The sequence below is a fragment of the Nipponia nippon genome, unplaced genomic scaffold (genome assembly GCF_047370975.1).
Source record: "Nipponia nippon isolate SJK-2023a ecotype South Korea unplaced genomic scaffold, ASM4737097v1 scaffold_27, whole genome shotgun sequence".
NCBI lineage: Eukaryota > Metazoa > Chordata > Aves > Pelecaniformes > Threskiornithidae > Nipponia > Nipponia nippon.
The window spans coordinates 1,479,789-1,497,637 of NW_028262344.1; the positions used below are offsets into that span (position 1 = coordinate 1,479,789).

Genomic DNA, 17,849 nt, shown 5'->3' on the forward strand with positions numbered 1-17,849 from the left:
GCAGCCCTGAGCCCCGCAACGCTGAGCAGGGGGGCTGAGCACCCCATGGCGCATGGGCTGGGCTGCGGCACGGTGGGTGAGGATGGCACTGACCCCCAGCCTCGGTTTAGGGGTGCTCCGAGAGGTGGCACCCACCCCTCACTGCCCTGGGAGATGAAACACAGCAGGAATTTCCATCTGGGGGACCAACAGAGCCCAGCGAGGTGTTGAAGATCTGATAAAAATCAAGCCCTGACCTCTGCAGACACTGCCCTGGCCCTGGGTGCTGCCAGGGAGAGCCCGGACCCCTCGCATCCCAAGCCCCGCTAGGTCCTGGGGGCTGTGGTCCAGCCCCTGCCCTCGGGCAGAGCCCCCAGGGCTTGGCGGTGGGGCTGCTCGGGTGCCCGAGGCTGGGCTGGGGCAGGGCAGGGGACCCAGGCGGCCGGTATGGGACCGGTGGCACAGCTGGACCCCACTGGGGGCGGCGGGGCTGCGTGGGTGCCGCAGCGCCGGCAGCCGGCATCTATTCCCAGCTCTGTGTGGGAGAGAGCTGCCTGGTGACAGCAACTCCGTTTCTGGGTCCTCTCCCCAGCGCTGCGCTTGGTGCTGTTTGCTGCCTCAGTTTCCCTCCTGGCTCAAGCGAGGACCGCTGAACCCCCTGGATGCACATCCAGCAGGATGCATGCCCAGGGATGCATGACCAGGGGGATGCACGTCCCGGGGGATGCACACCCCGCGCCCTTTGGTACCCGGGCCAGCATGGCTCGTTGGCCCAAGAGCATCATGGCCTCGGCCCCGACATGCCCCCGTGCCTCTGTGCCGGAGGGGCTTCGCCAGCCCCAGCCCCACCGGCCACCCCCCCGGGGCTGTGCCCATGAATAATCGAGGCTGCGGCTGCCTCCCCCATGCTAACCCAGTTTCTCAAGCATGAAGACGACCGCAGCGGCTGCTCGGCGACTGCCACCTGCGCCCAGAGCCGCTCGGGTGCCTGAGCCGGCCGTGGCACCCGCCAGGGGCTCAGGCCCCTGTGCCATGAGCCCAGCACCCGGGGGTGCCCGGAGGGAGGGAGGAGTTTGGAAACGCACATATCCTGCACCAGCCCGGCACCACGCACCAGCTCTCACACCCTTGCGCGCACCCACCGAAAGCCAAGCCCGGCCACGCTCGCCAGAGCCCCCCATCTGCTCGCCGGCCCCGCAGGGTCACCCCTGATCCCGGCGATGCCCTTCAAAGCCAGGCCCAAGGCAGGCAGGTGCCAGTCCCCTGCCAGGGGGGCTGCTGGGGAGCCGGGGTGCAGGGGCAGAGGGGTAGCAGGGCCCTACCTTCAAGGGAGCCCATGGCCCGCTGCAGGCAGGTCTGTGTGTCCGCCGGGAGCCATGCCTGCGCCGAGCATCCCCTCCCCTGCGCCGCACGGTACGTTGCTACAGCGACCGCCTCCCGCCGCAACCGGCTGGAGCCGAGTGATGGAGGACGTGCAGGAGCCTCCTTCGGCCTCGTCGAGCAATGGAGGATGTGCAGGAGCCTCCTTCGGCCTCGCCGTCTCACGGGATGGGGACGCAGCCCGTGTCCCTCTGTGAGGCAGCTGCCCAACCCAAAGTTGCCCGTGCCGCCCCATTGCAGGGCTGCTGAGTTTGCAGGGGACATCAGCCTGGAGGAACCTGGTGACAGCAGCCCTACAAGGGCTGGCCTGGATGTGCCTCAGGGGACACCCAGCCCTGGGGGACACCAGCCCCTGCCACGCCAGTGATGCCCCCGGTCCGGCTCATGGTCAGGACTGGGACCCTGTGCAGTGCAAGGACCGTAGGACTGGGGACAGCAGCAGGGCGGGGGGCTGGCACCCATCACCCCTGCAGCAAGGTGGCTGCTCTGGGGTCACGGCTGCGGGGACCTGCCCTCGCTGGCTGCACAGCCCCCCCCCCCAGCATCCCCGGGCCCCCCCAGCATCCCCAGGCCACGGTATAGCAAAGCCTTGGGAAAGGCTGGGCACGCTGCGGCAGGGCGAGACACCCTCCAGTGCACTTTCTGCACAGAGGACATTCCTGTCCCCACCTCCGCCCCCCGCCCCGGGTCTCACCTCAAAAAACAAGAAAGAAGCAGTGTGAGGGTTTGGGTTTTTTTTCTTCCCCAGCCATAATTAAAAAGGACTCACCCTTCTGAGCCCTTTCTATCCCGGGAGGTCGAGAAGAAAGAGAGGGGAGGAAGGGGAAAAAACCTGAAAGAAAAGAGAGGAAGGGCTTGGGAAGGAGAAGAGAAGGGGGGGGCAAAAAGGGACGGGGAAAAATTAAAGCGGAGATTACACAAAGGGAACTCCTCTACCTTTGAAGCTTTGGCTAAATTGGGGAGGGGGCGGTGGGGGCAGGGAGGGCCCGGACCCAGTCGGCCCCTTTCTCAAAGCCCTCTCCTTTCAAGAATGTCTCAAATTCCTGCGGAAACAAGGAGTCAGGGTTGTGGGGCCGAAGGAAACAGGAGGGGAAAATAAAAATTACCCTGGCCGCTCGGCTAATTCCTGCCCGCCACACCTGGGCAGGCAGCGCCGGGCGCATTGTTCGGCTGTAATTGCTGGGTGTTGCATTTCTCTTCTGCTTTAAAGCTTCATTTAACTCAAACTGTTATAATTTTCTCCCCGCTGCCCCCCCCAGCCGTGCTCCCCCCCTGCATTATGCTGGCGGGGCTTTGTAGGGGCTGGGTGAGCCCCGGTTAAGGGATTACATCCTCCCCGCGGTCCGGCTGCCACCTCCCGGGGCATTGTCAGAGGGGAAAGCAATTATGGGGAGGTGGGATGGCACGGGCTGGGGGCACTGAGCTCAGGGCCGGGGGGGACAGCCCGACTGGCGGCCGCCGTGGGGTGGGCGAGCCGTTGGCCTCGGGTGGATGGAGCAGTGGGTGCCACCCTGGGTACCACGCTGAGGGTGATGCCCTATGGGGGAGTGGTGGGTACCACGCCGAGGGTGATGCCCTGTGGAGGAGCGGTGGGTACTGCCCTGGGTACCACACCGAGGGTGACACCCTGTGGGGGAGCGGTGGGTACCACCCTGGGTACCATGCCGAGGGTGACGCCCTGTGGGGGAGCGGTGGGTACCGCCCTGGGTACCACACCGAGGGTGATGCCCTGTGGGGGAGCGGTGGGTACCATGCTGGGTACCACGCTGAGGGTGATGCCCTGTGGGGGAGCGGTGGGTACCGCCCTGGGTACCACACCGAGGGTGATGCCCTGTGGGGGAGCGGTGGGTACCATGCCGAGGGTGATGCCCTGTTCCCCAGGATGCAGCAGACACCCCCAGGACACAGACCAGGGGGGCACAAACAGGGATGGGGACACGGGGAGTCCCCTACAGCGGCCACCTTCAACCTCCTGCCATGCGGCATCTCTCCCCGAGCATCCGGTGCTTGCACCCCAGGTGGGCGAGGACACCCTGTGCCGAGGGGGAGCTGGGTGCCCCCCATTCCAGCAGGCACAAAGCCTGTGGCAAAGCCTCGGCATGGGAACGAAAACTCCCCCAGGCCTCATCAATCTAGACACTCGCTTTTATTTGCCTCGGGGTTTCCTCCTTTACACAAATAAACTCCAAAGTCTAACCGTTTAGGCCTAAAACCGACTCGTAAAGGAAACAGCAGGGCTTGTAAAAAACACACAAACAACCAATCAAAAACTATAAAAATAACCTAAAGGTGGTTTCTCTTTGGCCAGCGGAGCCTGGTGGGCACCCACGCGTGTCCCCACGCTGCCAGCACCCCGGTGCCACCGGGAGAGGGCACAGACCTTCCCCTCCAATAAATAACGCAGAGACCCCATGGCCACAAGGATACAAGTGCTGGCCCCGGCATCTGTGTGCCCAGGCACCCTCTGCCTCCCCTCTGGAGCTGCACAGACAGACGGACAGACCAGCACCCCATGCTTCCCGTCACCTGGCTGCCCGCAGTGCCCTGCCATCCCTTGCAGGGACGGGCACAGCATCCCACGGGCCCAGGCTGGGGACAGACTCTCCATCCCACTCCGGTGGGGACGTCCTGCAGTCTCATGGCCGGTCCCATCCATCCCTGGCACTGAGAGGGATGTCTGTGGGGACAGGAGGACGGCCGGGGGTCCCAGCCCTCGGTGGCACGGGGACAAGTCTCCGAGGGGAGCAGGCAAAGGTACCGGGGGGTGAACGTGGGTACCACGGGATGCTCCAGGGACGAAGGGACCCCAGCGTGGGGCTACAGACACCAGTGACCGTGCCCGAAGCGTGCGCTCCCCAGCGTATTCGCGGTGCCCAAGAGGAGTATAAAAATAGAGCATCTTTAGACAAAAAAGTGGGGAAGAAACAGTGCTGGAGGGTGCCGGGAGAAGGGGCAGAGTCTGGCGAGGCTGAAGGCTGTGAGGATGAGGAGGGCAGGGCCCGTCAGGGGGGCAGGTCCGGGCGTTACGTGCGTGGGCGAGGGGTGCGGGTACGACGGGTCCGGCGGGTGGGAGAGGACGAGCCGACGAACTCGAACTGCTTCTGCCGCTCGGCGTTGTTGGGGAAGGGCAGCTGCCCGCGGTACAGGCGCTTGATGAAGTGGGCTTCCCGCTGGTTCTGGCGGCTGCGGGAGGCTTTGCGGGGCCGGCCCTTGCGGGTGAAGGCCATGTACCAGCCCTCATAGCGGGCGTTTTGGAAAGCCGTGTAGTTGTTCTCCAGCACGATCTCCGTGAAGATGCAGTCCTTGCTCTTGCCGTTGGGCTGCGGGAGGAGGAGAGGGAGCATTTAGCGCACGCAGGGATGAGGCTGGGGGCTTGGGGATGGGACCCACGAGGTGCTGCCGCCCCCCTGCCCACCCTTGCCACCCCATCCCTGCCTGGTTCACCGTGGCACCGACCCCAATGCACCGGGACCAGCTCCCTGGGGGCTTCTCCTTGCAGGAGCTGGGCTGAGCAGCACGGTGCTGATGGAGGAGAAGGGGGCCTGGCAGCTTCTGGGGGGACAGGGAGAGCCCCCCACTGCACCAACACAGCCCCTATGACTGGGGACACGGGGACCAGCCTGGCCGAGCATCCTGGCTGCAGCTGCTCAGCGGGGTGCCCGGGCTGAGCTCCGGGGACCAGGGACACACAGAGGGCGAGCCCGTCGGGGCCAGGACTCACTTTCCCGATGAGCTTGCCCCGCTTGCTCATGCAGATGTACTTCTCACTCTCAGCCCCCTTGATGCGGACGCGGCTCCCGAAGGTATCCGTCTCCACGATGAGCTTGGCTGCGAGGAAGGGAGAAAGGGGGAAAGTGTCCCACGGGGGCTGCGGCACCCCCCATGAGCTACCAGCACCCAAACCACCCCCATCTCACCCCCCAGCATCCCTCCCTTCCCTTCCTGCCCATCACCGGTGGGGCCAGGAGGACGGCGAGCCCCCGCAGCTGGGGCAGGGCAGCCCTTGCCGGGGGATGCTCCCCAGCCATGACGCTAAAGGGCTTTTGTTAAAACCCAGCAGAGTCAAACGGGGCGTTTGATGAAGGCGCCGGGGAACTTCCTCCCCCCGGCCCCGGCACATCCACGCTGTTGGCGATTCAATGGGTTCTCCAGGGCTAGACTGAGTCCAGCACCCGGCGGGTTAATTATCCTTGTCCTCATTGTTTCTCTACAAGACACCGGTGGCTGCAAAGGTTGGGAGCTGACACTGAAACCAATGACCCTGGCGGGTCTTGCGCTGCCGACAGCCGGTGCCTGAGCCGGCAGGGAGAATTCAGGGAAAGACCTGGAAAGGCGGTGAGTCAGCCTTGCTGGTCACCGGGCTTTGAAAAGCCTTTCCCAAAGCTTTTAGATGCTGGGGATGCCAACCTGGCCTTTGCGGGGCTGTGATGCCCGTTAGCGTGGCGTCAGGGCTGGGGGTCCCCGGCAAACCCCGTGGGGAAAGGTGATGCGGCCAGGGTGGGCTCTGCCCCGGCTGGGCTGCCACCACGTACGGATATTTAAGAGGCTGATGCCGGGATCAGGCAATTCTCCTCCAGGAAAAGTTGCCTGTCTCATGCCAGGAAGAGATTAGAAAGCAAAAGCCCTAAAAATAGGGCTTAAAAATGCGGCAGGGTATCAGAGAAATGCATGATTTTGGAAGTTTTGAGGTCAGGGCTGGCTGGTTGGGAGCCGTGCTCTCATGGGATTTATTTGGGGGATTTTTGGGTATAAAACCAGCCAGCTGGGGCAATCAAAACCTCCCCGCACCCCCCATTCCCCCTGCAAAACTCCTCTGGGAAGAGACATTTCCCTGGCCTTTTCCAGCCCTTCCATGAGCGCATGTCCCAGGCTGCAGATAAACCCCTCCGGGGAGATGCCAGCCTCCTACCGAACTTGTTGCCATCCTCGGCGGTGGCGGTGATCCTTTTGCCGTTCACCTGGACGTGCTTGCCGCTGGTCCGGCTGTAGAGCTGGTACTCCCTGATCTGCCGTCGGCTCAGCTGGTCGGTCATGGCACCCTGGTCCCTCACGTACTGGTTAAAATTAGGAGACGGTTGATTCTCCCCCTTTGTTTACAAAGGGAAAAATAAAATCAATTTGTTTTGGACAGCCGATGGCAAGGGGACGGAGTGGGGAGCCCGGCAGGGCGGGAGAGCTGGGGCTGGCCCCGGGGGACACGGAGATCCACCCGCCACCCCCGTCTGCGGGCGAGGGAGAGCTCCCAGCCATCGCCAGCCAAGTTGGTCCCCTTCGAGCAGCAACGAAGGCACCGAGCAGATGCTTTGGACCCGAGAACGGCTGGCACAGTGGGCCAGGAGAGGCAAAGATGTTGCTTTGCGATCCGTGCATCAGGAGGATGCAGGGTCTCGCAGGGAAGGATGCTCTCCTCTGGGCACAGTTGACCGTTCCCTCCGGAGCGGGGTCAAGCTGCTGCTCCCAGCCATGCCCCGGTGCCAGACGGACACTCAGCAGCATCTCCTGCTTGGGCAGCACCCTCTGCTCCCAGGCAGGTACCGAGTACAGGTTGGGATGCAAGGGCTGTGCTTGCAAAACACCCACTGGGTCCCTTCTGTGGGGTGAGACCCCCCTAAAGCCAGGCTGGGTGTCCCAGGAGCAGAGCCATCCCCTCCCAGTCCACCCTGAGCATGCACCAGCCATGGGGCTAGAGGAATAAAACACCTTGCAGACCCCAACCAACTCTGTGGCTTATGCTAACGGGGCAGCACAAACACGCAAGGGTTATTCTATGGTAAAAGGCAGCTAATTACTGCAGATGAGCTGGGGACGGGGGGATTAGTGCTGGTGGTCAGCCCCCGTCCCCGCACCGGACGCCAACCAACGTCTCTCAACACACATCTGAAGAGGAGACTTGGTTTAATCCCGGTGCAAGTGGGAAGCCAGGGCTCAGGGCAGCACCGCAGCCGGCTGAGCCGCCCAAGGGACACCAGCCCTGGCTGAGCTGGCCCAAAAACCAGCTCCGAAAGGGCCGCGGGCAGGGGGATGTGCTCCAGCAGCTCATCCCATGGGGAGACCCAGGGAGCGTTTGGGGTCCGGCCGCCCAGTTTGGGGCACGCAGCATCACCCGGGTGCACGGGACCCTGCCGCACCCCCCCGGGCTGCAACATCGCCTCGATGCAGCATCGTCCCGTCGGCACGAGGGGACCCGGCCTTGCCCGCTCTTGTCGGGGGGGAGCAGCAGGGTGGTGGGGGGCACTGCCTGCCCCCCCTGCACCCCCCGGCTCCCCACCACCTTTGTGTGAGCCTGGGGACTCATTTCCTGCCAGGATCCACTTTAAAGCCTTTGGGGCTGGCCGAGGAGGTGGGCTGGGGGGGAGCGGCCCCTCTCCATCAAAGGCGGTTCCCTTCCCCTCTCATTTTCAAAGAAATAAAAGCATTTACCTTGGGGAAAAAAAAAAAAAAAAAGAAGAAAAGAAAAAAAAGAGAAAAAAGGTCCTGAGCACGAATTAAGGCTGCTGGGGCCAGCAGCTACGGGGGTTTTGTTCGGGCTCTGGAGCAGAGGGTGCTGATATGGAACAGTGCATTTTAATAGCCGCTGCCTTTCTAAAGCGCACAAAAAGGGACGGTGCAGGCTGCGAGGGGAAGGGGGCGTCGAACCTCACACCACCCCGCTGGTGGGGGGACCAGAACCTGCTCTGCCCCGTTAACCCCCTCGGCAGCCGGCCTCGGCGGGAGCGAGGGCAGAGTCCGGCCCCGAGAGCTCAAGGCTGATGGACTTGGCACGTCCCTCCCCGAGCAAGGCTGCAAGAAATGTATCGCCTGCCCCGGGAGGGCTTCCCCGCTGACCTTGTCCGGGCCCTCCGGCCCCAGACAGATGGGGAACCGGAGGGGTCTGGGGAGGATGTGGCTCCCTGCCGCAGATACCCCAGGGCTGGCCCGTTGCAGCACCCGAGGCCGGTGCTGATGGGCACAGCCGGCTCCGGTGGGGACCAAGCCCCGTGGCCGCCTTCGTAGCACCATTCCCCTGCCCGGGGCTGGGTATCACTTAGGGTGGGCATGCACCGGCCACCAGGAAAGCCCCCCGCCAGAGCAAAGGACATCCCCGAAGCAAACGGTTAGCTCAGCGGATCGCAGAGTGGGTGCCTTCGCCCAGCCCGGCTCCGCGGTGCAGCCAGATGTGCCGCGGGGTTAGTAAAACATATCCACCTACCTGGGTCTGACAGGAGAACATGAGGAGCTGGAAACATCTGCAGCAGGAGACAAAAGAGAGAGAAACAGGTTGTTTTGTTCAGGATTAGTTGTTTTCTTTTTTTTCTCCCCCCCCGCCGCAAGGAATAGCTGCGTCTAACGGCACTAAGAATAAACTACTGATAAACCCGGGTTGCAAAGAATTGCAACAAGCGGCACGCGGGGCTTACATGGAGAGGTTCTGCAGGCTGATGGGCTGCATGGCGCTCGCCGAAGCCCCCCAGACACCGGCATGAAACGAAGGCACGGCCACGGGCTCTCTGCAAACCTGCCCTCCCTCACCACCGGCACATCCCCGCCGGGGCAGGGAAAGCCAAGGAGCAGCCTGTCCCCTCCTTCCTCGGGTGATCCCCCCGCTCGGGGCGGACGAGGGAAAAACCGGGTGAAACCCAGGCTGCCGCCGCGCCGGTGAGCCCACGTGCGATGCCAACGTCTCCGGAGCAGCAGCGACGACGGAGCATGGGGGAGGCAGCCGAGGTCGGGTCCTCTCCTCCTCCTCCGGCCCTGGGGGCTGCGTGTCCTACACCTTGGGGGCATCCAGATCCATCCTGTCCCCTGCGTCCCCACCCCATCAGCCTCTCATCCTTGGGCTAGTCCTCGGTTTGCATCTCCCTCCGGCAGCAGCTAGCGGGAAAGGTGGCCGCGGGCAGGGCACCGTCAAGGGCAGCACCCGTAGCCCCCCGCTCCATCGAGCCGGCAGCACCCTCCCAGTCCCGGCCCGGTGATGGGAGGCAGGTGGGCGATGCACAAAGTGGCAGCCTTTAAAGGTGGGGAGAGCCTGCGTGAAGAGGGGCCGAACCTCTCCCGGGAGGCAGTCGGCTCTGTGGAGGGAAGGAGGATCGGAGGTAGCGGGGGCCGGGGCAGGAGGAGGGGATGGGGGAGGCGGGGAGGGGGCTCAGCCACTCGGGGTGTCCCCTTCACCGAGCCCCCCGCCTCGCCCAGCGGAGGAGAGGATGCCAGGGCAGGGGAGATGGGGGTGATGCTGGGGGGCATGGCGATGGTACCGGGGTGGGAAAAGCCCCCCGCTGCTGGGACACCAGTGCCAGGCCTCCGGGAGGGATGCGTTGGCAGGGAGGATGCTTTTTGGCACCCTCCTTTCACCAAGGTGCCAGGCACAGCCCCGGTCTCTCCGTCACACAGCAAAAGCACCGCAGCGGTTTTTAACCTGATGGTTTAGTGTTGGGGGGCTCTGGGGGCCCTGTTGCGGCTCCCCCCCCCCTTTCCTCTGCCCGCTCCCAGCCCCACCAGCTATCGCCTCCCCGTCAGGAGGCTGTGCATCCCTCCATGCTCCGTTTGCTGGGCTGGGAAGGTGCTAAGTACCTTATAAACAGCCTGGTAGGGAGCTGGGGTAATGCCCCGGGGGGTGAAACACCCCTGCGGGGTGTGCCGGAGGGGACAGCACACGGGATGAGGGGTTTAGAACAGAAACCACTTGCCTCCATGCTTGTGCCTCAGTTTCCCCATCAGTGCAAGGGGCCCCATAGGAAAGGCATGATGGAGAGCAGCAGGGTACCCGCACCCCCATCTGCGTGAGGGGGGGGGGGCCTGATTCAGTGCTAATGACCCAAATTAGACCTCCCCTGATGCCTTCTCACCTCCTGGGCCAGGAATTCAGCCCAAAACACAATTTGCAGCCCCCAATAACCACAAACATGGCATCTCCCACTCAGGGGGTCCCCTTCCACCCCAGTGGGGACATGCAAACACCCCCCATCCCCTCCCTGAGGCTCAGCACCCCTCGGGGGCCACAGGGCAGGGCTGTGCCTCGGCCCCTCCAGCCACAGGGGATGATTGATGGCCACGGAGCCGTCATCACTCCTGGCCCTGTCCCCCCCGGTTTGGGGCAGAGGGTCCTGGGGAGCCGTCAACGCAGCGGTGGGGGGGCTGGCTTGTGCAAGCAGCCCCTGCGGGGCGAGGAAAGGCTGAAGGGACAGGGCTGCCTGTCAAAGCCTTCTGCGTGTGGCCCTCGCAGGGAAGAGCCCTGGGAGGGCAGCCCCTGACACCCCCCCCCCTCCCCATCCTTGCATCCCAAATGGGGCACCCTGCTCCCTGCAGACGGGGCCTGACCTGGCCCCAGGTCCCCCCCCAGCCCTGGCATCCCCCAGGGGCTCAGCCCTCCTGCCCCACACCTGGAGCAGACTAAAGCCTGCCTTTGTGGCAGGCTCGGCTCCCCTCTCGGAGCCAATCTGAGACACAGCAGTCCCCCGCGCGCTCCCGAGGGGCTCCGGACCCTCCACAAATACCTGCTGCCTCCAGACCAAGGCCAGGTCAATGGGTTATAATCATCTCCCTGCTGCTCGGTAATCCCCCTTTGTCTCCTATTCACAAGCAACGCTCGTTACCCTGCGTAGGATGGCGGGGAGGGGGGCTGCCACCGGCCCCCCCCCATTCCAAGGGGAAGGATGCTGCCAAGGTAGGCAGCACGCCAGAGCCAGGGCAGCGGGCACAAGGCTCCTCGCAGCCATGGGAGGAGGCAGGAGCATCCCACCACCGGGATGGAGGATGCTCCTATGCCCCCCCCCTCCCCAGCCCCAACCCCAGCACGGAGAGCCAGGAGTGCAAAATAGCCTTTATTGGGGAAGGACAACACCAAACCAGCAACTTTCCAGGCTCTTCTGCACCTGGAAGGGAAAGAGAAAGGGTCTTACGCACAGGCATCCTGGGCTGACCCTGCTTTGGGGCCAGGTCCTCCCCAGCCCCACTCAGCCAGGAGATGGGGGGCAGGCACAGGCCCCCTCCCAGCCCCATTGGGACCCTCACACCCAGCTACCCCATCCCGCTGCCCCGTACCTGGCTGGGCTCCACCACGGCTCCTGCTACTTCTTCGCCGCTGCCTTCTTACCCCGGCCGGCTCCTCGCCCCTGTGGGGACGGGGCCATGGCTGAGCACGGAGAGCCCCCAGCCCAGGGAGCCCCCAGCCTGGCCCTGTATTTCTCCCCCTTTTTTGAGTCCATCAGCTGATTAGCATCACACATCAGCCCCTTTCCCTCCCCAAGAGCTCCCAGTCCTGATCTATGAGCATTAACCCACATGCCTGGCTGCCACAGGTAAGCAGGAGATAGAGGGACACCCCGGCCGGCTCCTACCTTGCTGGGAAGGGGATCCTCAGGGGAGACATTGTTCCTGCTTGGGAGAGAAGGGGCGGGCTGGGATTAGGGGTGCGGGGTCCCGACAGCGTGGGAGATCCCCTGCTCCATGGCAGGGCTGGTGGATACGTTTCCCTCCATCATACTCACAGCTCATCCTCCTTCTCCAGCCTCCTCTTCTAGGGGGGAGAGAGAGGAAGATGTAGACGGCAGGGCCAGGCACGCGCAGGCGGGATGAGGACTTGCTACGGATGAAGATCACGGCTCACCCCCATTACACAGGGGGCTTTGGGGCTGGGTGGGAGCAGGGAGCAGCCCATCCCTGGGATCAGGGCATGGGAAAGCTCCCAGCAGAGGAGGCTGGGCCCCCGCCGTGGCACAGGGACCCCCCCCCACCCCCCGCACACCACATCCCCAGCCAAGGGGGTGCTCACCTTGGCAGCGCTGCCCTTCTTGGTAGCTTGGCCCTTGGGGGGCTTCTCTGAGACCTCCTCTGCTGGCTCCTCTTCCTCGGCATCCTCCTCTTCCTCTTCTTCCTCCTCATCCCACGACAGGTTGGGCATCACTGCGGGAGAGGCCGGCTGAGCCCCCGCTCCCAGGGAGGGGTCAGGGGGCAGTGGTACCCCAGGACTTACTGGAGACGTGCTGCCCGCTGATGTAGATGGGGCCGGAGCCGGCTCTCAGGTGGAAGGTGACCGGAGGTGTCAGCTCCACTCCCACCAGGGTGGCCTGGGAGAGAGGAGGGTGGCAGCACCCAGTGGTGGCAGCCCCCTCCCCGAGGCAGCCCCTGCCCTGGGCACTCACCATGGGTAGCACGGAGGGCTTCAGCGTGGCCAGGGGCACTGGGGCGCGAGCATCGCCCTCCTCGGCTGGCACGATCTCCACCACGTGGAACTCATCCCGCGCCATCTCCCCCAGGCAGATCTTTAGGGAGCGAGAAGTGCATCGCCCCATGACACCCGTAGCATCTAGGCACCCCTCGCCCGGGACCCCCAAGGGTTTGGGGGAGACTAGGACCACCCTACCGTCCGCAGAGCCAGCTGCTGCTCGCACTGCCACTCCTCCGGCACCTGGAAGGTGTAGGAGTCCCGCTCGCTGCTCAGCTCGCACCCTGCGGACGGGAGGGTGTCAGAGCGGGGCTGCTCCAGGCTGGGGGGGGAAGAGGGGGGGAACAGGGAGGGGGAGCAGCCCAGTGCAGCCTCCAGCCTCCCAGGGATGCTGCTGGGCAGGGGGGACCCCGTGCCTTACCCCAGATCAGGGACACGGGCTTCTCAGATTTGCTGTCGATGTCAATGCTGTCTGTAAGGGACATGGCTCCGGGATCCCTCAGCCTGGGGGAGCACACAGTGCCACTCTGCAGGGCCCCCCCAGGCTGCAGAGCCCCCCAGCCCCCACGCCAGCTGCAGCCAGAGGCCCAGGGACCACCGGGTCAGGTCACCCCTTGCGCTCCCTAACGCCTCATCCCCAGAAGTGATGCAGTATTAGAAAAAAACCCTCACCCTCAGACACTCAATTATCAGCCCAAAACCAGCCTCCAAACACACCAGAGCACCCACTGCCCCAGCAGCTTATAGAGGCAGAGGGGACCCCACCCAAGCACCCCCCCCCCCCCCCACCCACCCTTCTTAACTAGCAGCAGCCCTTGAGGGGCAATTAAAGCCCCCAGGTGTGTGTGACCCACAGCCCGGAGCCCTGCCCTGCGTCACACCTGATGAGCAGAGGAGCCCCTCGATCCCATCCAGGCGGTGGGTGTCCCCTGGTCCCATAGCACCCCGGTGTGGGGAAGGGGGGGCCGCCACCCCAAAAGCTGCAGCAGGAGAAGCGTTGGCCTCGTACCCCGAGTGTCCCCAGTGAGTCCCAGCCTGCAGCGGGGGTGGTGAAGGGGGCCCTGTGTCCCCCCGGGGGGCCCCGTGTCCCCCCGCTGCCTCGGCCCTCTGGGAAGGGGCTGCTGCGGGCACAGCCCCCCTCGGGGGTCTGCAGCGCCAGCCCCCAGCACCGCTGCGCACCCCGCCGGGCGCACGGCAGCTCCGCGGTGCCAAGGGGCTCGGCGAGAGCAGGGACCCAGCCGGCTGCAGCGCTGGGGTCCTGCCGGGTGCTGCGTGGGCTGCCATGGGTCACCGTGTCCTGCCGTGTGCCACCTTGGTGTGCTGTGGGTCACCAGGCCCTGCCGTGTGCCACCTTGGTCTGCCACGGGTCACCGTGGCCTGCCGTGTGCCACCTTGGTGTGCCACGGGTCACCATGTCCTGCCGTGTGCCACCCTGGTGTGCCATGGGTCACTGTGTCCTGCCATGCGCCACCTTGGTCTGCCACGGTCACCGGGCCCTGCTGGGTGCCACCTTGGTCTGTCATGGGCCACTATGTCCTGCCGGGTGCCACCTTGGTGTGCCACAGATCACCATGCCCTGCCATGTGCCACCCTGGCATGCCATGGGTCACTGTGTCCTGCCATGGGTCACCATGCCCTGCTGGGTGCCACCGTGTCCTGCCACAGGTCACTGTGTCCTGCTGTGTGCCACCTTGGTCTGCCATGGGTCACCGTGTCCTGCTGGGTGCTGCCATGGGTCACTGTGTCCTGCCATGTGCCACCCTGGCGTGCCATGGGTCACCATACCCTGCTAGGTGCCATCTTGGTGTCCCATGGGTCACCATACCCTGCTGGGTGCCACCTTGGCCTGCCACGGGTCACTGTGCCCTGCCATGTGCCGCCCTGGCATGCCACGGGTGACTGTGCCCTGCTGGGTGCCACCTTGGCGTGCCACGGCTCACCTTGCCCATGTGCCCCATCAGTATGCCATGGGTCCCCATGCCCTGTCACTTCTGCCATGTGCCACGGGCCCCCCTGCCCTCCCACACGCCCCTCTCCCTGCCATGTATCGCCTTGCCCTGCCCTGAGCTGCCCTTGCCCTGCCTGTCCCTGTCCCCCCGTGCCCCCCCAGTGTCCCCCGTGTCTGCCTCCATGCCCCCCAGTGTCCCCCGTCCCCCCAGTGGCCCCCATGCCCCCCAGTGTCCCCTGTGTCTGCCTCCGTGCCCCCCAGTGTCCCCCGTCCCCCCAGTGTCCCCCATGCCCCCCAGTGTCCGCCTCCGTGTCCCCCCAGTGTCCCCCCCGTGTCCCCTCAGTGTCCCCCCCGTGTCCCCCCGTGTCTCCCTCCGTGTCCCCCCGTCCCTCCCCGTGTGTCCCCAGTGTCCCCCCCAGTGTCCCCCGTCCCCCCAGTGTCCCCCGTGTCTCCCCCCGTGTCTCCCCGTGCCCCCCAGTGTTTCCCGTGTCTGCCTCCGTGCCCCCCAGTGTCCCCCCCGTGTCCCTCCGTGCCCCCCCAGTGTCCCCCCGTGTCTCCCTCCGTGTCCCCCCGTCCCTCCCCATGTGTCCCCAGTGTCCCCCCCACCGTCCCCCCCAGTGTCCCCCGTCCCCCCAGTGGCCCCCGTGCCTCCCCCCGTGTCTCCCCGTGCCCCCCAGTGTTCCCCGTGTCTGCCTCCGTGCCCCCCAGTGTCCCCCCGTGCCCCCCCAGTGTCCCCCCCGTGTCCCTCCGTGCCCCCCCAGTGTCCCCCCGTGTCCCCCCGTCCCTCCCCATGTGTCCCCAGTGTCCCCCCCACCGTCCCCCCCAGTGTCCCCCGTCCCCCCAGTGTCCCCCGTGCCTCCCCCCGTGTCTCCCCGTGCCCCCCAGTGTTCCCCGTGTCTGCCTCCGTGCCCCCCAGTGTCCCCCCGTGCCCCCCCAGTGTCCCCCCCGTGTCCCTCCGTGCCCCCCAGTGTCCCCCCGTGTCTCCCTCCGTGTCCCCCCGTCCCTCCCCATGTGTCCCCAGTGTCCCCCCCACCGTCCCCCCCAGTGTCCCCCGTCCCCCCAGTGTCCCCCGTGCCTCCCCCGTGTCTCCCCGTGCCCCCCAGTGTTCCCCGTGTCTGCCTCCGTGCCCCCCAGTGTCCCCCCGTGCCCCCCCAGTGTCCCCCCGTGCCCCCCAGTGTCTCCCCCCGCCCCCCCAGTGCCCCCTGCGTCTGCCTCCGTGCCCCCTCAGTGTCCCCAGTGTCCCCCGTGTCCCCCCACTGTCCCTCGTGTCCCCCCCGCGTCCCCGCCCCCCCCTCCCGTCTCCCCCGGCGCAGGCGCGCCTGGGCGGGGCCGCGCCCCCTCTTCCGGCAGCGCCGGCGGTGGCGATGGCGGCGGCGGGGCTGGTGGGGCCGGGGGGGCCGGCGGGGCGGGGGGCTCGGGGCCGGGGCCGGGGCCGTCCCGCCGGTCCCTCAGCAGCTTCTCCCCGCGCAGGGACCCGGCGAGGCCGCCGCGGCCGCTCACGCCTTGTCGCTGCCGGCCGAGGCCTTCGGCAACGATGTGAGTACGGGGACGGGGGGGGTCCCTGTCCCGGGAGGGGGGCCCAGCCCGGGGGGCCCAACCCTGGGGGGGGGGGTCCCAGCCCCGGGGAGGGGGTCCCAGTCCTGGGGGTATCCCCGTCCAGGAGGGTCCCAGTCTTGAGGGCTCCCAGCCCAGCACGGTCCCAGTCCTGCGGGGGGGTCCCAGCCCCGGGGAGGGGGTCCCAGTCCTGGGGGTATCCCAGTCCAGGAGGGTCCCAGTCCTGGGGGGGGTCTCAGCCCCGGGGAGGGGTTCCCAGCCCAGGGGGGGTCCCAGCCTTTGGGGTTCCCAGCCCAGGGGGGGTGTCCCAGTCCTGGGGGGGGGGGGGTCCCAGTGCAGGAGGGTCCCAGTCCTGGGGGGGTCCCAGCCCCAGGGAAGGGGATGTCCCGGCCCTGGAGGGGCTTCCGAATCCTGGGGGGCTCCCAGTCCAGGAGGGTCTCAGCCCCAGGGGGGGTCCCAGTCCTGGGAGATCCCGGTCCTGGGAGGGCGGTCCCAGCCCAGGGAGAGGGTTGTAGCCCAAGGGGGTTCCCTACACCAGTGGGGGGTCTCAACCCCAGGACAGGGGTCCCAGCACCAGGGGGGTTCCCAGCACCGAGGGGGTGTCAGCCTGCAGAGGGGGGACCCAGCACCAGGGGGGTCCCGGACAGATTAGGAGCTGCTTTGGGGTTTGCAGGTCCACAGCATCACCCATGAACCCCCACTGCGGCTGTGCCGGGGGTCTGTCTGCCCACAGACCCCCCCCCCCATCACCCACAACCTGTCCCCACTTCGCCCTCCCATTCCCCTTGCCCCCACTCACTTCCCCCCGCCACGGGGAGGAGAAGACCCCCCTCCCCGGGAGGCACAGCCCTGCCTGACCCCGCTCCTGCCTCCGCAGCCCCGCGTGGAGCTGGCCTGGGCCATGAAGGCGCACCAGCACGCCCAGGTCTACTTCAACGTAAGCCCTGGGGGGGTCACGGTGGTGGTGGTGGGGCTCGTGGAGGGGGGGGCACGGTTAATTCTTTAATTTTCTGGTGTAGCTCATCTCCTCCGTCGACCCCAAGTTTCTGAACCTCACCAAAGTCGATGACCAGATCTACAGCGAGTTCAGGAAAACCTTCAGGGACCTTAAAATCGACGTGCTCGACCCAGAAGAGCTCAAATCGGAGGCTGCCAAGGAGGTGGGTAGGGAGCAGGGACACACAGACACAGATTTCCCCCCCTTTCCCCAGGCTCCGGGAATGCCGATGCTTCTCTCCCCAGAAATGGCGCCCGTTCTGCCTGCGGTTCGAGGGGGTGGTGGAGGACTTCAACTATGGCACCCTGCTCCGCTTGGACTGCCGGGAAGACTACACCGAGGAGAACACCATCTTTGGTGAGCGAGGGCCGGCGCGGCACGGCTCAGAGAGCCGCGGTGCAGGCTGCAGCCAGCACCCTCCCTGCTAGAAACGGGTGCAGGAGGGTACGGGAAGGCTGCACCCACGGATTACGCTCTTTACATTTTTCCTGTCCCTTCTTTTAGCCACCAGAATCCAGTTTTTCGCCATTGAAATCGCTCGGAACAGAGAGGGCTGTAACAGCGTCGTCTACAGCAGTGCCAGGGAGCCGGCCGCGGCAGAGGAGGCGGCATCGGGGTGAGGATGGGACCAGTTCACCCAGTGCCGAGCCGAGGAGGGGCAGAAAGAGGGGCAGAAAGGGCCCTGCCCCTTCTCCGAATTCAGAATCAGACTGTAAATAAATGTTTTAAAATAAATCATTCCTTGTGCTGCAGGCGTTGAAAGGGTTGTGCCCTAGAACAGACCAAAACCGCTAAATTGCGGAATCCACCTTTGCCTGCGCCGCTCGGGGCCCCCCTGCCAGAGTACGATC

At 65.7% G+C, this 17,849-nt stretch overlaps 3 protein-coding genes across 11 annotated transcripts; 1 reads left to right on the forward strand and 2 right to left on the reverse strand.

Annotated features, from left to right (window-relative positions):
* Positions 1 to 3,961: 3,961 nt before the first annotated feature.
* On the reverse strand, positions 3,962 to 9,253 carry FGF17 (fibroblast growth factor 17). Of its 2 annotated transcripts, none has more exons than XM_087762990.1 (5): positions 9,240 to 9,253; positions 8,549 to 8,585; positions 6,269 to 6,413; positions 5,081 to 5,187; positions 3,962 to 4,679 (listed from the first exon to the last, which is right to left on the reverse strand). In XM_087762990.1, exons 2-5 carry the CDS (start codon positions 8,567 to 8,569, stop codon positions 4,383 to 4,385), a joined length of 570 nt encoding a protein of 189 aa, XP_087619116.1. In that variant the 5' UTR covers positions 8,570 to 8,585; positions 9,240 to 9,253; the 3' UTR covers positions 3,962 to 4,382. The 2 variants fall into 2 exon arrangements, with proteins under 2 accessions (XP_087619116.1, XP_009467135.2); XM_009468860.2 differs by having other exon boundaries at positions 6,269 to 6,446.
* Positions 9,254 to 11,170: 1,917 nt separating this feature from the next.
* Positions 11,171 to 14,444, reverse strand: NPM2 (nucleophosmin/nucleoplasmin 2). Of its 7 annotated transcripts, none has more exons than XM_087763021.1 (10): positions 13,891 to 14,444; positions 12,921 to 13,003; positions 12,698 to 12,783; positions 12,477 to 12,596; positions 12,308 to 12,401; positions 12,107 to 12,237; positions 11,823 to 11,851; positions 11,673 to 11,709; positions 11,377 to 11,447; positions 11,171 to 11,207 (listed from the first exon to the last, which is right to left on the reverse strand). In XM_087763021.1, the coding sequence occupies exons 1-9, from the start codon at positions 13,941 to 13,943 to the stop codon at positions 11,403 to 11,405; spliced, it is 678 nt and encodes a 225-aa protein (XP_087619147.1). In that variant the 5' UTR covers positions 13,944 to 14,444; the 3' UTR covers positions 11,171 to 11,207; positions 11,377 to 11,402. The 7 variants fall into 7 exon arrangements, with proteins under 7 accessions (XP_087619147.1, XP_087619141.1, XP_087619144.1 ...); XM_087763015.1 differs by lacking the exon at positions 13,891 to 14,444 and adding an exon at positions 13,381 to 13,493 and having other exon boundaries at positions 11,673 to 11,712; XM_087763018.1 differs by lacking the exon at positions 13,891 to 14,444 and adding an exon at positions 13,172 to 13,227 and having other exon boundaries at positions 11,823 to 11,848.
* A 1,298-nt stretch (positions 14,445 to 15,742) lies between these two features.
* Positions 15,743 to 17,750, forward strand: PBDC1 (polysaccharide biosynthesis domain containing 1). 2 transcript variants are annotated; one of them, XM_087763140.1, is made up of 6 exons: positions 15,743 to 15,829; positions 15,918 to 15,983; positions 16,879 to 16,938; positions 17,021 to 17,161; positions 17,244 to 17,355; positions 17,503 to 17,750. In XM_087763140.1, the coding sequence occupies exons 1-6, from the start codon at positions 15,812 to 15,814 to the stop codon at positions 17,616 to 17,618; spliced, it is 513 nt and encodes a 170-aa protein (XP_087619266.1). In that variant the 5' UTR covers positions 15,743 to 15,811; the 3' UTR covers positions 17,619 to 17,750. The 2 variants fall into 2 exon arrangements, with proteins under 2 accessions (XP_087619266.1, XP_087619265.1); XM_087763139.1 differs by lacking the exon at positions 16,879 to 16,938 and having other exon boundaries at positions 15,782 to 15,829.
* Positions 17,751 to 17,849: the final 99 nt, after the last annotated feature.

What these genes read in the sequence shown, in the direction of transcription:
- FGF17 (XM_009468860.2), bottom strand. Translation starts at nt 8,569, where the DNA reads ATGTTCTCCTGTCAGACCCAG. An exon ending in TGTTCTCCTGTCAGACCCAG is followed by an intron (nt 6,447 to 8,548) that starts GTAGGTGGATAT and finishes TTGTAAACAAAG; the next exon opens with GGGGAGAATCAACCGTCTCC. An exon ending in GGGGCAAGCTCATCGGGAAA is followed by an intron (nt 4,680 to 5,080) that starts GTGAGTCCTGGC and finishes CTCCTCCCGCAG; the next exon opens with CCCAACGGCAAGAGCAAGGA.
- NPM2 (XM_087763021.1), bottom strand. Translation starts at nt 13,943, where the DNA reads ATGGCACACCAGGGTGGCACACGGCAGGACATGGTGACCCGTGGCACA. An exon ending in AGCAGCTGGCTCTGCGGACG is followed by an intron (nt 12,597 to 12,697) that starts GTAGGGTGGTCC and finishes CGCTCCCTAAAG; the next exon opens with ATCTGCCTGGGGGAGATGGC. An exon ending in CAGCGGGCAGCACGTCTCCA is followed by an intron (nt 12,238 to 12,307) that starts GTAAGTCCTGGG and finishes CCTCTCCCGCAG; the next exon opens with TGATGCCCAACCTGTCGTGG.
- PBDC1 (XM_087763140.1), top strand. An exon ending in CCGAGGCCTTCGGCAACGAT is followed by an intron (nt 15,984 to 16,878) that starts GTGAGTACGGGG and finishes CTGCCTCCGCAG; the next exon opens with CCCCGCGTGGAGCTGGCCTG. An exon ending in CGAGGAGAACACCATCTTTG is followed by an intron (nt 17,356 to 17,502) that starts GTGAGCGAGGGC and finishes CCCTTCTTTTAG; the next exon opens with CCACCAGAATCCAGTTTTTC.